Below are 22,365 nucleotides of genomic sequence, written 5' to 3'. Positions count from 1 at the left end.
TAGTTGCCATTATAGCAAAGTTGTAACAGTTGTAACTCTTAATGAAACTGGCCCCTGAAAAGTTTGTATACGCTATCTAGTTCAAAGTATGAATGTTTGTCATGCTCTCTATTTATTGTGGCTTCAGCAATTTATGAATGTTTTGTTAATATCCATAGCATCAGAAAGCCATGTATCACATCCATGCAACTCTTGCTGATTGTATTAATGTTTATGCCACAGAGTAAAGGTCACAATATATCATTAATTTTAAAAGCTGGGCATTTATTTATTGATCATTTTATATTGTTTGTTTGATCACATATCTTAATATGAAAACATCTGATCATGTCATTTTCATTGCCAAATATTGAATATGTACTTGTTGTTGTATGTACATGTATTATTTATTTTGCTTACCTATTGCTTTGCCCACAATCATATATATTTCCATGCTACTTTCATGCAGATTTTGAGAAACATTAAGTTGAAACGTGAATGAATGTATTTTTATTTATTTAAGAAGCAGTAATTGAGTACATGTATGTAATATAATATCATTGGCATACAGATGGGGGCCTTGCGTGGGGACCATGAACTCCCCAAATTTTTACAGAACCAAAGAAATAGGGAGAAAAAGAGAAAGAAATGAAAGCAAAAGGGTGAAATAATTTCCAATTTTAGGAATAGGGAGTAAGATATGTTTTTGATCTTTAAAAAAATAATTGTTGTCATGTTTGTCATTGAATTTTGTTGTAAAAGGTTAAAAGAGATATCTTGCTTCCTTTGCTTGTAAAAAGAAATTTTACCCCATATGCCATGTCTGGCTATCGATCTCAAAGTTTTTGGCTCATTATGCCACTGACAGTAATAATAACTTTGCTTTTATAAATACATAACAATGATGAAAATAAGGTAAAGAACATAACATTTTATTAAACGGAACTTGTTTCAAGGTTCACACCTCACGGAAACATAACAATGATAATATCAAGTATCTATGTATGTGCTCAAGATAAATAAGAATAGAAAGAGTAGAGGAAAAGAAAGGCCTCTCTACGGAATATAATCATAGGTACGGCATTAACTGTTATTGATTTGTGCCACTATTTTTACTGTTAATTCATTAAAATGTATCAGTATCACTTGATTTTTTTTGCATTTCTTTGCTTATGCATGCAAAATTGAAATATTTCTAATCTACCCTTTCACATGATTCCTCCAGTTAAAACCCCCCTGGATCTTCTACGGCTCTCCAGCCAGCCCCACACCCCAACCACAGTGGCCTGGGATGAAGTATTTAGTATGGCCGGCGGGGATGGCCAATTTGAGGAAGACGAGGACGGTAATGTCGTGATTCCCGACGCCTTTGATTCGGCCAATCTTGTCCCTCTTCTCTTTGCCATTGATTATATCGAGGTCCTTCAACCGGAAGTATATGGTAGGTCCTCAAGGTTATTTTTGTTAACCTCTTTTTTTTTGTCAAGTGTACCTTGGATTATTAACTACATAAAACCTTGTATGACTCAACCAAATTGAATGTGGAGCTCTGGGCACTGTTTCAGGAAGCTTGTCAGCACTGACAAATTGTCAATCTCGGACATTCACCACCTCATCTTCACATCGTCTGGTATAACTGAGGCCTTGGCCTAACGCTGTGTTAAAATTATGGGAAGCCAAAGATGTGAAAATTGCGTTTAAATTTATTTGGCTCTTTCCTCATGTTTTAATGATGAAGAAAACTTCAGCAATTATCCTCAGTCAGTTATGAATGATTTGGGTGTGGATTAAGCTGATAAATTGAACTGTTAGAGATGCCTGTCTCATCTAGCTAACCATAGTTAAACCACAACTTTAAACCAGCATTTAGATTAAATCTGAGTTCAGAATACAGGCTAATAAGTCTTGGCTCTCTTAGCGCCAGAAATCGAATCACCACAGCTTGTCTAAGGAAGGGGGACCCTGATTAGAGTGCATTGGCTGCCATTTTTTTCTTCGCTTTTGTCATTTTTCAGATACAAGGTTTTTTCAGCCCACTGACGATATGGCACTTGTCCTAATACATGTACAATCGTAATCCATTTCGATATCATGTCCAAACCCACATTTCTTCCTTCCCGCCCCTTGTAGGTGAAGCTGTGGAGACGAACGCCGGTGAACTCGCTAACGTCGGCGTAATCAGCGGACTCCAGTTCAACGTTGACAAGCCACTGAAGATCGAGAGACCGTGGATACCCAGGATTCTTGGACTGGATAGGATCAAGGTCCACAGCCCCCCTCCTGATCCTATTCCAACCCCCAAAGTGCCCACCCCGCCCCCTCCTAAAGGTGAACAAATTTACTATTTTAATTTACATTTCAATCTAAAGACATTTGGTCAACACTGCTTTGATATGGTCCTTTATGCCATTGGTGTCTGTAGCATGTTGTAAAAATGGAGCCCTTCAAAAATTGCAATTGAAAAAGAGACCTTTGCACTGTCAATCTACGCCTTTGGACCAATGTCGGCCAGCTTTCGTCCACGCTTGTGGCTTCATACCAAGTGATCAGCATCTTTAGTGCTGTCTTTTTTTCGTGTTATACATGTATGTTTGATAACAAAGATGGGTTACAATAGGTGTCCATAGTCTGTGTTAATTGAAGGATTACCCATTTGTATCCACATCAACAATTTCGTGTTCGCTTGAGAAAATCCACATACATGTAGATGAAAGCAGTTACGCGAGAAGTTCCGGTTCTTTACAATATTATCTGATAATCTCTAACTAATATTTTCTTTAATCAACTGTTGACCTGTTTTTCACACAAGACACTCCCTGTCGTTGATAGGAAAATCGACAGCATATTCAAAAGTATTTTAGATAGGAATAAACAGTTTACTTAATGATTAATCAATAAGAGATACAGGCATGATTAGATAATGTGGCAAAATGCAATACATGTAAGTACCCAAGTTACTATTATGTGTACCCAGATATCTGAAAGTATATGGAGAAAGTCACAAACAATCCCATTTGAGTAACTTTTCAGTTACTATTACAGTCTAATTTGGAATGAAAAGATTTAGAAAAATGTTCTTAAGCAAAACATAAATCTATATTTTGTTTTGCATTAGCATGAGTACCTCTGCAAGTAGACTATTAAAGCTGATTATTTTTGCAGCACAAAATGCATTTAAGTACATCCCTATGTTTTCTTGCATACTGAATTTCAGCTGTTAAAAAACTTTCCCAGAGAGATTGATTCTTTTTCCTTGGTAATGTACATGCACACCTGTATGTGATGATGTTTGAACCTCTATTTAGTAGTTTTAGACAAAATATTGATTTTAATTTGATTCATTACTCGAATGACACTATTATGCTTGCAGGTTATAAGGTTATTACATGTATGTCTTGATATTTCAATAACAGAACTATTAAAGGGTCCAATCCTTTTAGAGTATGTTAACAAGATCTTTTCATAACTCTCCCTTCTTTACAGAACCAACTCCGACACCACCACCCCCAACTCCTCCTCCACCGAAGTCGCCAACCCCACCCCCCAAAGAGCCAACTCCCCCACCTTCCCCTCCGAAGCCGAAACCAAAGCGTAAACCAGTCATCAAGAAGACCAAGCCAGCCCCTCCGCCCCCTCCACCACCAAAGACCCCCACTCCCCAACCCCCTACCCCCAAACCACCAACGCCCAAGGAACCGACACCTCAACCCCCGACCCCTACTCCACCTCCCCCGAAAGAGCCCACCCCTCCCCCACCTACACCGCCGAAAGTGACAGTCGGTAAGTTTTGAAGCTCTGTGTTTGGTATTTCACTTTTTAAGAATAATGAAAATAGTAATGTAACTTATATGTATAAAGCGCTCATATCTACTCTATAGAGTGGTAGACGCCAAGGCCAAATTTACACAAGGGGTTTAAACGGTCAATTGCCAATTTGTTTTTTGCCAACTCGCCCACTCATCACATGGTCTACCTTCCTTTAGTCTAATGCCATTCCGTCCATCAACATTTTGTCTCATAACCACTTGGTCTAATATCCATATTCTTTTCAGTCATTTCGCCCAATTAACACTTACCCCAATTAGACCAAATGGAATATAGACTAAATGACTATTGGACCAACTGGTTGTTAGAGGAAATGGTGAGTGGACAAAGTCGCAATTAGACCGTTTGGATAGTGGACGAATCAATGGTAGACCAAATGGTAGTAGACGTGTTGGTAATTGGATGAATTGGCATTAGATCGATGAAATTAAACCGTGTAAAACAGGTGGGTGTTTCATAAAACTGTTTGTAAGATACGAGTGACTTTACAAACAACTGCTGACACTTTCTTAGGAATGAAATCAACGCCATTGCAAATCTGGTGTGTATCACTTACCGCAAGAAAGGATCACCGGCTAGTTCTTCGTAAAGTCGTTTGTAACTTACAAAAGGCTTTATGACACACCCACCAGGGAGGGGGGGGTCCAAAACCATGGAGGATGCAGATTTCATGTAGTACCAGGGTTCCCAGCCCATCAGGGAAATCAGCGGAGGGGGGGGGGGTACAAAACCATGGAGGGGGGGGGTACAAAACCATGGAGGATGCAGATTTCATGTAGTACCAGGGTTCCCAGCCCATCGGGGAAATCAGGGAAAATTATTTTACTTTTTTCAAGTCAGGGATAAATCAGGGAATTTGATTATTCAAAAAATACCTAAAATCAGGGGAAAATGTCTCAAATGAGGGAAAAATCAGGGTATTTTGATCAGCCCAAAAGTCGAAAGCACGGTAGTCAGTCGGACTCTGTTATATATTTTTTTGCATATCAAACCAACATCCATTGAATGACTGGTTATGGTGGTACTAATTAGTTTTACACTTTTGTTTTTATACTGAAAGTACATATAATTCACTGCAACAACTTAGAAAACGTGCAAAACTGGGAATGGGTTTAAATAATCATCAGGGAATATTTAAACTTCATCGGGGGAAAATCAGAGAATTTTGTTTTCTTGAAACGCTGGGAACCCTGTAGTACGTAATTGCACTTGATTCAGCATGTGCACTGAGAAAGGTTCAACGAAAAATGCGCTTTCTGCTTTAGGACGCTAAGTATGCGCAGAATTAAGCACACCTTTGTATGAAATCTGAATAGATCATGGTTGGATGTCCTTTCCTGGTTTAAACCTCTGTTGTGAATATAGGCCCAAATGTCATTAATATCCCGGCTGTAGCCAACCACCATCTAGGTAACCAAGTGTTTTGAGGTCTATATAACCCTGCCAGGTGTTCATTTTATACATTCTCTACATTGTATTTACTCCAACATTCTTTATTTAATTCATTCCATTATTGTTTCATCAAGCTCAATATCACAGTTGAAATCAGAATAAATAGTTCAGTTGCATCACTTTTTAATATATATGGAGGTGTAGTGAAGTCATTGAACAATACTCTAGCAGTATATATGCCATCTCTAGAAATCCGCCTGATTACATTAGCACAAATTCGTTCAATTGTGATTAAACAGATTAAAAATGGCTAACTAAAACTACATGTATGAATAATTTCAGTTGTAGATATTCCGCTCTAATATTTTTTGTAAATTTGATAGCAAGGATGATAATTCAGAAGACCAAGTACTTATAAGTTTTGTTTTTTCTCACCAATATAGTGGCAGACTTCAAGCTGTTCAAAACATACTTATTTGTATCCATATGCTTGAAACACTTGATTTAATCGAGTATTCCCCCCCCCCAAAAAAAAAAAAAAATAATAATAATAAAATAAATAAATAAAAATAATAATTAATAATAAAATAAATAAATTCCCCCAATTTATTCCAATCTTCATGTTTCGATTTTTTTATTGTTTGTTATACAATGTTCCCACAGTAGCTTTTGAAATCCCACTGCCAAAACTGAAAGGTAATGAACATTTCTGAAGTGTATTCTTTTTGGGTTGTGATAAAAAAATCTTAGAACCTGGTTACTTCACTTATTTATACATTTTTATTAGTAGGATGGTGATGGATAATGTGAAAAATGGTGAATGGTTTGACCCATTTTTTTATGGCGTCGAATTCGGGGTGTTTTTCACGTTTTTGGAGCACTATTTGAAAATGTTTAAATTCCACTCACTTGGTATATGGCATGCACGGTACAGCAGTGATTTCCTCTGAATAGAAAAGTGTAATTAGTGGGACTACACATCATTAGCATTAATGACAAGAAGAATTATGTTGCCATTTCTTCAACTACTTCCGAAAAAGAAAATGTAGTTTTCCTATAAAGTTGGGAGCATGAATCTATCTCAGATATTCAGATATTCAAAATTTATTGTCATGCTCGAAGTGAAAAGAAATTACATTGGCATAAAAATCATATTCCGGCTGTTGGTATACAAAGAACAATATATAACATATAATAAACAATTACAAAAAATAATGGCATTAGATAATATACAATGCAAAATTACACAGTGACCTAATACTAACCAAAAACAATATAATAGTATGATGCAAGGGCAGCTCTGGACCAAATATTTATATTTTTTAGAAAAATATAATATTTTTTGCTGCCAAACTACCCCTTCCTTCTTTAGATTCTCCATATTTTACCATGCTTTCTTTATCTGTACACATAGAGGATGCATTCTATGAGAACAAATTGTCTACATAATTTTAGTGGCTCGCTCTGTATTGCGAGAACCAAAGTTATTTTCTAGAAATGAATTTTAGGAGTGCACCAGCCTGTATATATCATGAAAGATGATTCATTATTAATATTAGATGTCTGATCAGATCTTGAGTAGCTTTTTATTTCCACCTTTCCGGTGTTTCATTCAATTTTCAACACCTTTTGAACAAGCGTCTAATCACATTTCTCAATCCATCTACAGTAGACTACGTATTCTAATAATCACCTCGCTCAAAACATTTTATCATCAGACTATGCAAGAGTTAAGCTGAATTTTGCCTGTTTTAACAGATTTCTGTGGTTGCAAGAGACTTCACTATTAAAGGCAGAGTCCATCTCATTTCTGTTTATGATAAATTTACCTCTGAAATTTCCAACTTCCTTCAAATTTATTATCTTTTAGCTGAAGGAAAATATATGGTTTCAAGTTCTCTCATTATAGCTCATTTAGATTCCATTGTCACCATCTAATTTTATACATGTAACATGATTTTTCAAATTCATTCATGTATCCATTCCGTACCATGTTTTCTTTTCTTTTTTGCATCACCCACTATTTCGTGTTTTTTTTCACTGTATCAGAGCCGCCAACGTTACCGCCTGTGATCTATCGAGATCCAACACCTCTTCCTCCAATAACTCCATTTACGGTTCCAAAATGTAAATTGAAATTAATACTAGATTTTAAAATCAGCTGCTTGTTTTTTAAACTTTTTTTTTGCTTGCTGTTGAATTTTCTGCACACAGAAGTATGTTGCTTTGCAGTATACTTGGTTTTAGCACGCTATTAACAAGTCTTTAATTTGCTTGAATGGAGTTTTACAGCTTAACACTATTTGTGCAAAGATTGAAGAAATGGATTTATTACTGTATAACACAGCCACTTACTATCATGATTTGGATATTCAGTAAGACCATGTATATGTTTCTCAAAATTTGGGGAAAAAATTTTGTTTTATGTTTATAATGGGTAGCTATTATCAAGAAGTTTCAGCCAATGGAGTTACAGCAACAGAAAAAGTGATTTTTGTTGAAAATAGACAATTTGCTATATTTCCTATTTTATTTGATCTCAAAATATGGATCTTAACACATGCTGAAATATACCAGTATCAAAAAGCTTATTTGTCATGAAATTGTACAAAATATTTTATGATTACAGCTTCAAAATTTGATAAAATCTCAGCATCTGTGAAGTTTAAAATCAATATTTTATAAATTTCCACAAACTTCCACATTAAAAAAAAAAAGAATTAAGATTGGTTTGTTATTGGTTTGTATTTGTGATGTTATGTGTCACAGTTGCGGCCACACGTGGCCAGTCGACATACGTACATATTGCAATCCTAACCCTGCATCTTTAACAAAATTAAGCCCGAAGGAGCAAATGTCGTGTTGCAGCTTTGTTTGCTATTTAACAAAAATGTTGTAGAAGTTGGTACACAGTGAATACTGTTGCAAAGCTACATGTTGCTTAAGAGTTTGAAGACAAAATGAGATCAACTTGCAGTTGTGACAATTATTGTGTGTCAAGTAATCTACATGTACACTGCACATTTCCCATTGGTCTATACCTGCTTTTTCTTTCTGTTTGGTCTTGTTTCTCTTGCTCTAATCCTAGTTTTTGTCTCACCTGCATAGCAGAGTGAGACTATAGGCGCCGCTTTTCCGACGGCGGCGGCGACGGCGGCGGCGGCGTCAACACCAAATCTTAACCTGAGGTTAAGTTTTTGAAATGACAGCATAACTTAGAAAGTATATGGACCTAGTTCATGAAACTTGGCCATAAGGTTAATCAAGTATTACTGAACATCCTGCCTGAGTTTCATGTCACATGACCAAGGTCAAAGGTCATTTAGGGTCAATGAACTTAGACCATGTTGGGGAATCAACATCAAAATCTTAACCTAAGGTTAAGTTTTTAAAATGTCATCATAACTTAGAAAATATATGGACCTAGTTCATGAAACTTATACATAAGGTTAATCAAGTATCACTGAACATCCTGCATGAGTTTCACATCACATGACCAAGGTCAAAGGTCATTTAGGGTCAATGAACTTTGGCCGAATTGGGGTATTTGTTGAATTACAGCCATAAATTTGAAAGTGTGTTGGTCTAGTTCATAAAACTTGGACATAATAGTAATCAAGTATCACTGAACATCCTGTGCGAGTTTCAGGTCACATGATCAAGGTCAAAGGTCATGTAAGGTCAAAGAACTTTGGCCACGTTGGGGGTATTTGTTGAATTGCCATCATATCTCTATAAGTGTATTGGTCTAGTTCATAAAACGTGGAAATAAGAGTAACCAAGTATCACTGAACATCTTGTGCGAGTTATAGTAGTTTTCAAAATCAGCACTGCTGCTATATTGAATCGCGTGATGCAGGTGAGACGGCCAGAGGCATTCCACTTGTTCTACTAACCATTTAGTGTAATTGCTGCTTAGTCCATTGCAGTTACTTTTAGGCTTTACACATTGGCCCGTATTCTGAAGTCTGTGCTAAAATTATGGGAAGCCAAAAGTGTCAAATTTTGTTAAGTTTCTTATGTTTACTGTGCTATTTCCTGATTCTTCAATGGTGAAGACAATCATCTATTTATACTTCCTAGATAATTATGAATGATTTAAGAGTCGAATGAGCTGAAATATTATATTTCTCTTGTTAGTGATTTATGTCTCAATTGGCTTTCCATACTTAAACCACAACTTAAAACCAGAGTTTAAATTAAACCTGACTTCAGAATACGGGCCAATGGGTCCAAGATCGACTTGGTCTAACACCATGTTAGTCCTGATGGTTATTTTTTCTTCTTAAAATTGCAATTAGCCAAAGTACCTGCTCCTGCTGCCCGCCTTCTTTCTTTCTACTTACTGTACTGCACCCCTCTTTCCCTCCTGTCTTCTCCCCCTCTCTTATAATATTGTAAAACTTAATATTCTCTCACACAATCCATCAGTTACGTTTTTGTCAAGTGCATAAAATTGTTTGTATTTATTTTTAAACAAAGTTATTATTTAGACCCAATATTTATTTGTTGTAATTTTGTAATGGAACTAAGAAAGGGGCTTGCCTCTTGTACAAGCTTTGCTTTTTTCGGCAAGTCCCTCCGTTTTACTTTAAATACAAATGTCATTTGAGATATCTTTATTTACTGAATTATGTTCCTTAAATTTATGAATATGTTATATAAATTATATTTTGTCTGGTAGTATTTTTGACCTTGCTATGTTATGTTCATCATATTATGTACAATTGTAAAACGGAAATAAATAAATCAAATCAAATCAAATGAACTATTTATGAATCCATTTTTTGTGTTGATTTGTAAATCCGTTTGAGACGTTGATGGCATTTAAATTAATTTTTAGTTTCCAGTTACATATAAAGGCTATACCCATTTTGTCTAATTTTCACTTGGTCCAACACCGTTTAGTTTTAGTTTTATTTTTTTTAACGATTTCATATGCTTCTGCCCTAATGCTTCCATGATATACAAGAATGCTTCTTTATACAGAAATCTTTGTTTATTATGGGGTTCATTCGATAATCACAACCTTGTCATTAAAAAAAAATGTTTAAGGTTGATATTACCTATTGAGAGTATGATATTGAACAATTTGTTCCCATTTTCGAAACATTGTTAAAACCTTACGTGTATTTCTTAAAATTTAAATTTTCAAATTATGTTTATGTTATGGTATCAAATCATACAGTATATGTATGTTGTTCAACGATCTGGTGGCACTGATGGAGTGAAGTATAAAGTTACTTACTAGAAATTAAAACCCAAGTCTTTTAATTTCAGTAAGGTCATTGTGTCATTGTCTATTGATTCATTCATATAGTGCCTACACCCGAACCGACACCCGAACCACCACCACCTGCTTCTCCCACACCCGCCCCCGCCACGCCCACTCCAGTACCCCCTACACCCTCACCGGAGCCCACCAGGAAGCCCCTTCCACCGGCTGCGAAGGACCCAGCATTCCTGGCCGAGATGGAGAGACAGCGTCTGGCCGAGGTGCGGAGGATGAAGGCGATGGAGGCCTTCGAGAGTCTGAAGAATAAGAAGTTTGTGGTCAAGACTAAGCCCATCCCTGAGGACTTGAACTTCAAAGAGTGTAAGTTTCTATACATACATGTACAACCCATTTTTAGACAAAGATTTCACAACTCGTTCAATATGATTGGAACGGTTCTAATCTTTCAACTGCTTCAAAGGTATTAAAAGTGGGCATATATATACATGTCCAAGCAAATTGACTTGTTTCATTCATTTTTATAACATAGCGATGTGACCGCTGTTATTTGATAAATCACCCTCATCACAAAACCATGACTGGCCACTACACTTAGTTTATGACCGCTCTTCACTTTCATACAATATCCTGAAATCTAAATTTGTGTTTTTTTTACCTTGTCTTATTTTTTTTTAGATGGCTGGCTGGCCCAGTTCTGTATATTAAAAGAGGAGAAGATCAGAATGTACAGGATGGCATTTGATACAGTGAGTTTTTTTTATATATTTAAGTAATTGATACAGTAAGTTTCTTGTACCATATGGATTCTGCTGTCATTCTGAATAGGAATTCTAGCTTCCTTAATATCTTGTAGAAATTTCAAAGCCTATTTTATTTTATTGCAAATGTTTACAAATATTCACAAATGTTTTGCAGTATGCTCTTCAAAGTCAATCGAATTCCAGCTTTGTTTTTTACCTTGTAGAAACTTCAGAGTCCGATCTTTTTTTATTGCTAATTTATACAAATATTCATAACAAATTTTACTAAATCGCTCTATTTAAGTCTAGAAAAATACATTGGAAACCCCCACACCCCCTCCCCTCCCCGGTGATGAGCTCCATCCCTCATATGAGTCAAAGTTTACCATATCTTTCCTTCCTAGCAAAAGAATTTCGGCAATGTGCAATGATATTAAAATCCATGTCCGATTTAGTTCTTTGAATAGTTATCATGTTTTATGTTTTTACAATTGAATAGCTGCAAAACTTTTCTCTGCATATTCATGTGTGTATAAGGGATGAGTGAACACAATATATCCTCTTCGTTTCTTCACTTGAAGCAGATCGAATTCCCCCAAATTTAAATAAAATGCAAGTGAAAAATATGAATAAACTTATTTTGATTATGTGACTGATTTACTGTTTATACAGTGCGTATCAAAAAAAAGTTTACACTTTGAAAAAGCTCTGGGAATTAAAAAATATACAACATGGGGGTAATTTTTTCACATACATTCTTAGGTTTGGGTCTCATCTATCCAATGAAAGTAAAAGTTTTGACAGTATGTTACACTTGAGTGAGTACTGTCCATTTTTGTAAAGCTCGCAGAAATCTGTTTGCGCAGAAATTATCATTTTCACGTTGTGTCAAGGGGAAAGGGCGAAATCAAACTCACCCTCAGAAACATTTATCATACATTTTTCTTGCACTTTTAGTCAATTGAAATAAAACGGATACATTCAAGCATTTTGTAACAGTTTTGCCACCCAAATTGAAATTTCAACACTTAGTAAGCACAACCTTTACCCTTTTTGTGCCAGCTAGATCTGAGGCCATAACTGAATCTGAACAAAAGTTTATATCAGACATCTCCAGCATTTTTTCACTAAGTTTTTATCATTAAAAGTGGGTTTACATTTCAATTTTCATTTAATACTTGTTTCTCCACACTTTTCCCAAGCTTGACAATGATTAACAAATGAAAATCAAGCCTAAGCCATTTCATGTAAATCACAGCTCGGTGTAAAACAAATATCGTCACGATAGCCTTGGTGTGTGGGGGAGTGGGGTGGGGCGCAATGCACTCTTCGAAGTGTTTTGGGCAAAGAAACAAGTTAAAAAGGTAAAAGATATCTTTTACTAGCTAAATTCCACGTGTTCTTCATGATTAAGGTCTACTTTTATTAGCATAACTATTTCAAAGTTCTGCCCAAATCATTTTTCACTAACTTTTCAAAAGTAAGTGGTGCTCACTCTAACGGAAATATTTTTCGACAGTTATATCGCCATTTGCTTAAATGGATCTGTACCGATGTTAAAATGTGGAAAAATCTTCAGGATATTACAAATGTATAATTTCACAGGATTTTTTCTAAGTGTAAACTTTTTTTTGATACCCACTGTATTGTGTTTTATATGCTTTTAGCAGTATATATTTTCTAATGTGCCTGGCTTTTATTCATGCATTTTAAATAATATCCTGTTATGCATGTTTTTAAATGTGATGTTAAATCACAATAATTTGAATTCAATTCACTCTTATTTTTCAGCGTGGTGATTTGAAGTATATTTTGTTTTTCTTTATAAAGGTTGATGAAGATGAAGATGGATTCTTAAATCCCTTTGAGACGCTGATGGCGTTGAAAGGCATTACTGGTTCTTCCAATCTATCTGAGAAAGAAGAGGCTTATATCTTACGGGTAAGGTTGCAACTTTTAAGACTTACATGTATAATTTGGTAGTATTTCGGTTTGAATCTAAAAGGCATTGAAATAAATGAATAAATAATATAGGATTTGTAACCGTAATTTGGTAGTATTTTGGTTTTAATCTAAAAGGCATTTAAATAAATAATATAGGATTTGTAACCGTACATATCCACCTTGTTAGGTGCTCAAGGTGCTTATCCTGGCTAAGCTGGTCTACCAATTTGTGCTCACAGCTTTTTTTAAGGATTTACTTTCTGCCGGTACCCATTTACCTCACCTGGGTTGAGTGCAGCACAATGTGGGTAAATTTCTTGCTGAAGGAAAACACGCCATGAGGGGGGGGGGGGGGTCATTTCAAACATCTTTTATAAGCTCACAAATATTGCCTAATATTAATTTTTATTATTTTATTACTCATTGTTAAATTATTATTCAGGGTGTTTTCATGACTGAATGTGTTTCAGAATTAGTTTTCATTAATTATAAATCAGAAAATATGATCCAATCTGTATTTAATGTGGAATTAGCAGTATTCTTTTATCACTAAATTGAAAAATGTCTCCCCCAAAAAATGATAAAATAATAAAATGAAATAAAAAATCACTTTAAGTCTGCAATAACAAAATGATGCACAAAACTGTAAACAACTCATCAAATGGCATTTAACGGTGTGTTGTGACAAAGGGCATTTGTGCAGTTAATAACAAGATTTTGTGCAGGGAGGCAGTGTGAAATAGACCCTCCCTTTAGTTTGATTTGGGTAAAGCCAAATAGGCTTCTTTGTGCTGATTTTGTTTTATATTTTTTTCAATTTTCTTGTATGGTTACTTTTCGTTTTCAAGTTTAATAAATAAAATTCATCTCCTTGTAAGGAAACAACTTTATTTAGTAATCGCTGATGTGGTTTACGGTACACCATGTGGAGTATTATAGAAGAAAAACAAATGGATAGGCAAGAAAGTGGAAATTTGAGAGTAGAGTAATCTTTCTTGAATGTAGTCCTGAAAAGGACTGTAAACCAGAAGAGATTGATGAGTTGAAACAGATTGAGTAGTAGGATGGATGAGGAGGTGCTGGCTTGAGTCGGCGAGTAGAGATGATGAGCAGAAGCAGTAGATTTATTATTTAGTAAATTGATAGACATGCTGTTTCGAGGATGCTAATTATTTTTTAATGTTTCATGACTTTTTTTGCTTTTTACAGGTTCTTGATTTAGCAGATTACAATATGTCACATGGCACAGATTTCAAGCTGTTCTCCCTTATGGCTGCCCTATATCAAAAGATATCGTCAATCGAGTAAGTAGATTTACCTATTGACTGAATTGATAAGTTTGAATTAAAATTTAAATTGAAAAAGTTTCAATCTTCCCAATATGAATTCACGTATCAAATGGAGAAACTTCTTTTAGAACAAGATCCTGAAAAAAAATCCTCTAGGGCAGCTGAAGAAAAGTCTAGTTCATCATCTGTTTATATTATGTCACTTTTTTTTCTAAGTCCCTTCACCACTTATATGTTTTCTTCTTCTTTGTCTTCCTCTTCTTCTTCCTTACCTTCCTTCCTTCCTTCATTTGTTCCTTCCTTTGTTTGTTCCTTCAATCCTTCCTTTCTTCCTCCCATCCTTCTTTCTTCATTCATCTTCTTTTCTTCCTTTTGCTGCCTTCCCCTCTTTCACTTCTTTCTTCTGCCATCTTCCCTCCTGGAGATCTTTGGTTACGTCCTTTTCATGTGGGATTGTTATAACTTGCAACCTAGAGAATGTATATGTCAGTGTACCATTCAATCTAATTTTTTTTTCATTAATTTCAAACCCACAGTTATTTTTCATAATGGGAAAGGAATGGTTTGGGGAACAAGTGTAAGAATACAAATAACCACTTGGTAAACATACTCTATTTCAATAACATTTTTTTACAGCAAGTTCGTCAAAAATGTGATTGAAAAGATGGATCTTCAAACGTTGGACTGGAAAATATTTCGTGCAAAGGTGAGAAGTCTCTTGCATCTCTGTGCATTAGAGTTTAAGAACCAACATCTTACACTGATTGGTATGCTCTAAAACTCTCGCTAGCTTCTTGATGAACTTATTTGTATACAAATTACAGCATCAAACAAGTAAAAGAGGGTTCTTACCAAGTTAGTGTTGTAGTGTACTTTTATACTGCATTAGATTCCTGTTGACATTTTTGTACACAAAATGGAAAATACATCAGGACTTATGCGTATCAAAGTTCTTAAGACCTTCTAAAATACTTTGTTATAGCTGGAATCGTGCATCAATCATGATAATGTAAAGTAGAAAGACAAACAAAAATTGAAATTTAAAAAAAGATTGCATAGAATGTGAAGGATTGGTTAGAGCTGTAAAAAATAGAATCTGAAGAAACGGAAATGAAATTAGCATCTTTTTCTCATTAGGAGCGATATTACATCAGTGGTCTGTTTTCCTCAAGAACTTCATATGATTATGGTGAATTTGTCATTATGTTAACTAACATGGTATCATTGCTTAGCAGGCAGTCAAATTAAACTGAAGATCTTACATAATAGCCACATGCCAAATCCTTTTTTGAAACAGGCCACACATCACTTCATTATGAGGTTCTTTTAAATTCAAGAAAGTTTTCATTTAAAATGTTTCCTTGCTTTTCCAGGAGCTGTTTAATTGGTGCCTAGATGAGAAGACAAGACATTTCAAGATGGATCGGTTGTTGATCGAACTGAGAGCAGGTGGAGTTAGTCTGGAACATCAGCAAGAGTGTGAGGACATCCTAGGTCCTAAGGGTCCTATGGACATGCTAGACTTTCTCACCTATCTACCCCTCTTTATTCTCATGCATGACTCGGTTGTTGACAATCCTCTTGACATGACCATGGATAAGTGATGAGGGGACCGTAACAGATTTCTGAGACACTCAGAAGAAGTCTGAGATGTATGAGACACCGTTTGTTGCATCTTCAGGAGAAATCTGAAATGTCTGAGAAACCAATATTTTCATCTTCAGGAGAAGTCTGAAATGTCTGAGACACTGATTGTTTCATCAGAACTCTGAAATGTCTCAGACACCATTTGTTGCATCTTCAGGAGAAGTCTGAAATGTCTGAGACACTGATTCTTTCATCTTCAGGAGAAGTCTAAAATGTCTGAGGCACCGGAACTTCATCTTCAGGAGAAGTCTGAGACACCGATTGTTTCATCTTCAGGAGAAGTCCCGCTCAAGTGTCACTCCCTTCACAATCTTCTCATCCAGCTTATACAAAACCATGGGGGGGGGGTACGGAAAGCTGATGTGAACTTCTGCATTTGATAGATCCTTAGGGCACCTTAATGAAAGCCTGAGCCACCATTTGTTGAGTCTTCACTGGGATTTCCACTCTTTGTGTTTTGCTCATCTAATCCTTCTATGCCACCATAGACAAACCCTGCAGGCTAGGGAAAGCTGATGTAAAAAAGCCACTGTCCACCGATGGATGATAGTTTTGTAAGCGACATGTACTTGAATAAGTTGTTCCTTGCAACAACTACTGCATCATTAGGGTTGTGAACAATTCCAACGGCTTGTATGGGCAGTCATGCTACATGTATATAACAACTCTTCAGATATGAGCCCAGAAAACGAAAGCCATTGCCTACTGGAACAGGGTGGTCGTTGTGTGAGGCCTATGGGCACTTCAAAATTCATTAGTCAACAGGTTAACAATGAAGTGTGAGGCCACACGAGGATAGCATCACGAGTCTCAGAGTCGCATTGATACCTGCAGCTTTTAAACCTACTAATTTGTGTATCAGTACTAGTAGTTCTTGTGTACTTTGTCGTGTTTGACCATTGAGTATTAGAATAAAAGAAGAGCGGAGTGGGTAAATCTGAATGGTCGCAACAGTTTGGGAACCTAGCCATCAAAAGCTCTTTCATCAACAACCTAGGTTTGCTTCTTGACATGGTTGTGGATGACACTTTCTGGTGGGCCTTCAACTGTAGCAGAGATAGTGTACTTCATCCTATACCCCTGTCCAAATGAAGAGAACGGGCTGGAGGAAGATTCTCTGATAAATAATTGCTGTAGGTTCATAACTCCTTATAGATGGTTACCACAAGTTTCCTTGAATGTGCGCAGAACTGCCAACTTTAACTTTCACCTTTCAGGGAGAATTTACTGAGGAAGAAGGGAGATTTTTCTCATTAACACACAATCCATTGAAATAAATCAATGTATGTAATGGGGAGATATTGAAAATCTGCAGTTTTTCACTAAAAAATCAGTCAATTTTCAGGGGTCTCTCTGACTTGGCAACCCTTTATGCACCCCTGTGCTAATGGAGAGAAGAGTATGGACAAACAAAACAAGTTGACGTAAGAGCCATTGCCCTTGTACACTTGGAGACCATATAGGATAGGAGAAAGCAATTGTAACTATTATCCATGTTTCAAGTCTATCTTATGATGTTTACAGATATCTCTGTAAAATGTAAAATGGAACAAAACAATCAAAAGTAAAGGAAAAAAAGAGATTATGATTAAGATGATTTTTATTCTTGCCAATATGTATAAATCAGAGATAGATGTATTTATAAAGTTATCATCAGGAGGACCAGGTGGCTGTTTCATAAAGCTGTTTGTAAGTTAAGAGTGACTTTAAGAACGACTGGTGATCCTTTCTTGTGGTAAATGATATTCACCATTAAATGTTAAGTTTGTATCATTTAGCACATACATGTAAGAATGATTCACCAGTCGTTCTTAAAGTCGCTCTTAACTTGTTTTAAGAACAGCTTTATGAAACACCCATCAGAACTTCTTTTATCATAAACTGTTCACTATTTTTAAATGAAATGAGAGAAAGAGGGAGCTTCTGGGAAGTTCTTGCATTAGATTAAAGTTAACTTTTCAAGTCTAATGATCTTGCAATTTTCACATGTTTGCTTTATTAAACTTGTATTACAAGATGTTTTTACCAATCTATGCACATTTGCTTGCTGATAATGCACTGAATTATTCAGGGAAATTTGAAAGAGGAACAAAGAATATTTTCATGTATTTCAAAGTTTGTCACATTTTCTAGCAATCGTATTGTATGGGACAAGTTGATAAACTATGCAATCAAACTTTCGAAAATCATGTTCACAAATGGTTGTGTTGATTCAGACCAGGCACAGTGAGAATTTTTTAGACTAAGTTTGTGACGCGGTTCCGAAATTATGCAACATTTCATATGTGAATGTCAGACTCAAATGTGGTCAAAAATGTGATTCCATGCTGCATGCATAAAGCCAATGCAAATTGAAATGACTGCGTCGTTTGGTGAATTTTTACCTTCAAGGCTGCGCTTCTTTTGAAACTAATTTTGCAATGCTCGGATACGTGGTTCCAAAATTACGCAACATTTTGTAAGTGCATGTCAGACTCAAACTTGCTCAGAAATGTGATTCCGTGCATAAAGTCAATGCTAATTGTGTTTTCAACCCCAAAATCATATGTATGGTTATTTCTACTTTTGTTGGTTTAAATAGATTTATTTTTATGGTATTTATGATAGCAAAAGGTTCTCCCCACAAAGTTCATGTCAAACAAAAACGAAATTAATTTTGAAAAACAAGGAAATACATAAGAATTGAATAAACAATAAAATGCATAGGAAATTAATTTTGCTTTGGCAATTTTTTGTAGGTATTTGTTAGATATGTAAAAAAAATGATATTTCACCAAATGTAGCATTCCATTATCTATATAAAGTAAGTTAGAGGGAAAAAAACATGCACATAACACCACTTTTATGGCAAATTTCATACACTAATTTGCATAAGTTATCGATTAAAAAAATATTTTAAAAATGATTTTTCTGGTGATCGAGGTGGTCTGAATACACCTATAAATAGCATGTGCTTTGCATGTTCGTGTTTGTAGAATTCCTTGTGCCTTGCCGATTATTTGACCAAATTGGGCCGATTTAGGCATACATGTATTTAGCTGTATTTATCCTCTGATATACTTTCACAGGAGCCGCGGAACCGGGGGGGGGGGGGGGGGCTGGGGGGGGGGCTTCAGCCCCCCACTTTTTTCCAAAACCGTGTACAAAAACGTAAAAATGACCATATGATTGTGATTTTTAGCATGGTCAGCCCCCCCACTTTGAAAACCGTTCCGTGGCCCCTGTTTCATGTATGCTTTGTGTAATGTATCTTTGTGTGCAATTATTTGTATCTTTTTAGTGAATTTTACACTACAATGTCTTCTCAAGATATTATTTAACCATGTACTGTGTATTTTATGAATGTCAGTAGCCCTATGTACCTCTCTGCTTTAAGACTATGCAAGCTCATTCAAGTGGTTTGTATACCCTTTAGTACAATGTACAAATTTGTTGTATCTAAAACAAACAGTTTTAGCCCGAGGCGTTACTGCTTGATGTGATCCACCAAATGTTGTGCAAAAAACATTCTTAAGGCCTGGTCCCACTGGCCAACGGACACAAAACGTATTCAGAACGGATACAGCGGACAAGCAAAACTTATCGGGGTGGCTCCATCCGTTTTCATCCGCTCCAGACAATGGACAAAATTGGCAAATAATTAAATCACAGCGGACGGATGCTCAATGGATATAAACACGTATGCAAAGAGTACACAGTGGATACATAACGTTTTCCAACAGATGGCAAGATTCTTTTCCGTTTTACATCCTCTCTGCATCCGTAAGTGCAGCGGAACCAGGCCTTTACACCAATGTGAAAATAATATTGATTCCTTACAGTGAATCTTGTTTTTGTGTCTAAATTAATCAATTCCCCCTGAAATCTTGTCGTCCCTGTACAAAGCCTATTGGAATTCAAGATTTTATTTATTTTTTTGAGGATGAAAAGTCCCTGGCTAGAGAACAGGGCCCCGTCTTACAAAGAGTTACGATTGATCCAATCAATCGTAACTATGGAAATCCATCAGTGTCATAATTTTTTCTACAGGAAATTTTCACAATGTCCTTTGTAAACAAAGAGAAGCACAGTAAATTTTTAAGAAGACAATTAATGCATGAATATACATCATAGCTTGAAAATATTTGGAACAAGCATGCATAATACATGTTGAGGTTGCTGGCCATCCATAGTTGCGATAGTCAGATCGATCGTTACTCTTTGTAAGACGGGGCCCAGATTTGAAGTTCAATTTTATTTTATAGGGCACTGACACTATCCAATTTGCTACATTATACAAGATAACTAACAAGCCATCTTTTCATCAGGATAGTATACTAGTATTTGTTTAAATAAGGGTGGATCAAAATGCTGTCCATCTTATATTCCCATGGAAATAAGGTGCTTAGATGAGAAACTTTAAATGAAAAATAATGGACTTCCAGACAAAATGGGATTAGCCCCTACCATGCTTCACAATCTACTCACTAAATTGCCAGTTTTCCAGTTAGAGGCATGCCCCCCCCCCCTTATAGTGAGATGAACGGGGGGAAAAACGAACTAAGAATTCAAAAGAAAATTGAGGTTTGCATCATGTCCATTTAAACCCTTAAAGCCCGTCTCACATTGTGCGATCTTATGCGACGCGATTTTTCAAGAAATCGCAATTTGCATTAAATATGAAAGTTCCAAGAAATAAAATTATTTTATTTAAAGTTTGGCATATTGTTAGGAAAACTAAAATTTTTACCTTGCGGCAAGCCCTATGGTCGGAGTAAAGTCTAAATCGGCTTCAAGTCGCAGCCGATGAGGACGTCATTACGATTTGAAATTGAATTGGTTTTTATTCATTCAGGGAGGCTCTAACTCGACTGAATTTCGATGTCAGTAGTCCTACCACTATTCTGAACTCTGATCCGTAATATTTTATTAGTCGGAATATCCATATCAAATGTTATTCCAATTAATTTGAAATTCGGACCGCAACAAATCGCATAGTGTGTTAATAACCCTGTGTTTCATTTGAGAAAAAAAAATAAATGACATCACCTTTTATAGGTCCGTGTTCATTCACCCCACCCCCATAATCAAAATTCCCTGTTGTCTGTACTGCTTCTGTTTTGTTTATTTGTACATCATTTGTATGATCGCTAGAGGGTATTCATTTGTCTCGCAATCTACTATGGTCAACAAGGAAATTCGGTCCTCGGGTTTGGTATAAATAGACTACCGTATCAGATAATTTTCGTCACTTGATAAAGAGTTGCAGCGGCACTCGAAAGCTCGTGAACTTGTAAGCTAGTGAACACTTTTTGCGAGAGTGATCACGAATTTCCTTGTTGATCATAGTAGATTGCGAGACAAATGAATACCCTCTAGCGATTATTTCATTCCGCAATAATGAACCTATTTAGTATCATTTGTATTTTTTACACACATTCTCATATTTACCTTCATAACATTGTATGTATACTTACCTTGAATGTTGCAATGGCATGATGAGATTTGCTTCGAAGTGGTTTCTACTACAGCAGTGTGATTTATCTGTGGAAGAAGAATGGTCCTGTGTGTTGGAATCTGTTAATTCAAAACACCAAGGCCCGTATTCTGAAGTCGGGTTTAATTCAAACTCCGGTCTTAAGTTTTTAACTATGGATAGCCAATTGTGACATAAATCTCTAACAATAGAGATTCATAGTATCAGCTCATTTGACTCTCAAATCATTCTTAACTGTCTGGGAAGGATAAATAAGATAGCTGTCTTCATCATTAAAGAATTAGGAAAGAGCACTGTAAACATAAGAAACATACCATGGGAACAAATTTTGACATGCTTGGCTTCCCATAATTTTAGCACAGAGATAGACCACGGTCCAAGTTCAACCTGCGTTCAGAATATGGGCCAGAGTATTAAATTGATTATAATTGATGCATATTTTGACTACTAGTACTTCTTCACTATCACTATTTTGCTCCTTTGTCACTGACTGACCTGTACTTCATTCACTCTATATTTTTATTATGAATTGTTTTGTGATTTGCAATATTGCATTACCTTCAAATAATAAAGGCAATAAAATAAAAAATTGATGAAAGAAAGATGCTTTGTTTTCTGTGTTAGACACATTTAAACCAAATCAAAGTCAGCGTTGTGATGTTTAGTGAAAGGCCATCACACGACTGCTCCATGACCCAATTTTGGAAAAAAAATCTTGTTTTGTGTATTTTCTGAAGAAAATATACAAATTCAGATAAGAATGCTAATAAGTTTTTATTATTGGAAGCTCATCACACGATTGCTATGACATCGTAATGAATTTGCTTTATTCTAATA

The 22,365-nt window shown here is 35.9% G+C and overlaps 1 protein-coding gene across 15 annotated transcripts in view; it reads left to right on the top strand.

Moving 5' to 3' along the window:
• The window catches only part of LOC129283131 (uncharacterized), a 42,672-nt gene extending 23,310 nt beyond the window's left edge, over nt 1–19,362 (top strand). For 9 of the 15 annotated variants that reach the window (XM_064114694.1, XM_064114699.1, XM_064114691.1 and 6 more), the window contains 10 exons: nt 1,205–1,420; nt 2,110–2,307; nt 3,463–3,759; nt 7,246–7,323; nt 10,517–10,792; nt 11,108–11,178; nt 13,003–13,113; nt 14,326–14,420; nt 15,042–15,111; nt 15,779–18,933. In XM_064114694.1, the coding sequence (XP_063970764.1) occupies nt 1,205–1,420; nt 2,110–2,307; nt 3,463–3,759; nt 7,246–7,323; nt 10,517–10,792; nt 11,108–11,178; nt 13,003–13,113; nt 14,326–14,420; nt 15,042–15,111; nt 15,779–16,009 (1,643 nt within the window). In that variant the 3' untranslated portion in view covers nt 16,010–18,933. Of the gene's footprint in view, nt 1–1,204; nt 1,421–2,109; nt 2,308–3,462; nt 3,760–5,859; nt 5,893–7,245; nt 7,324–10,516; nt 10,793–11,107; nt 11,179–13,002; nt 13,114–14,325; nt 14,421–15,041; nt 15,112–15,778 lie in introns of all 15 variants that reach the window. The other 6 variants (XM_064114698.1, XM_064114693.1, XM_064114686.1 and 3 more) reach the window with 3 other exon arrangements.
• Nucleotides 19,363–22,365: the final 3,003 nt, after the last annotated feature.

The sequence above is a fragment of the Lytechinus pictus genome, unplaced genomic scaffold (genome assembly GCF_037042905.1).
Source record: "Lytechinus pictus isolate F3 Inbred unplaced genomic scaffold, Lp3.0 scaffold_20, whole genome shotgun sequence".
NCBI classification, from domain to species: domain Eukaryota; kingdom Metazoa; phylum Echinodermata; class Echinoidea; order Temnopleuroida; family Toxopneustidae; genus Lytechinus; species Lytechinus pictus.
This window is presented reverse-complemented; position numbering and strand designations above follow the sequence as displayed.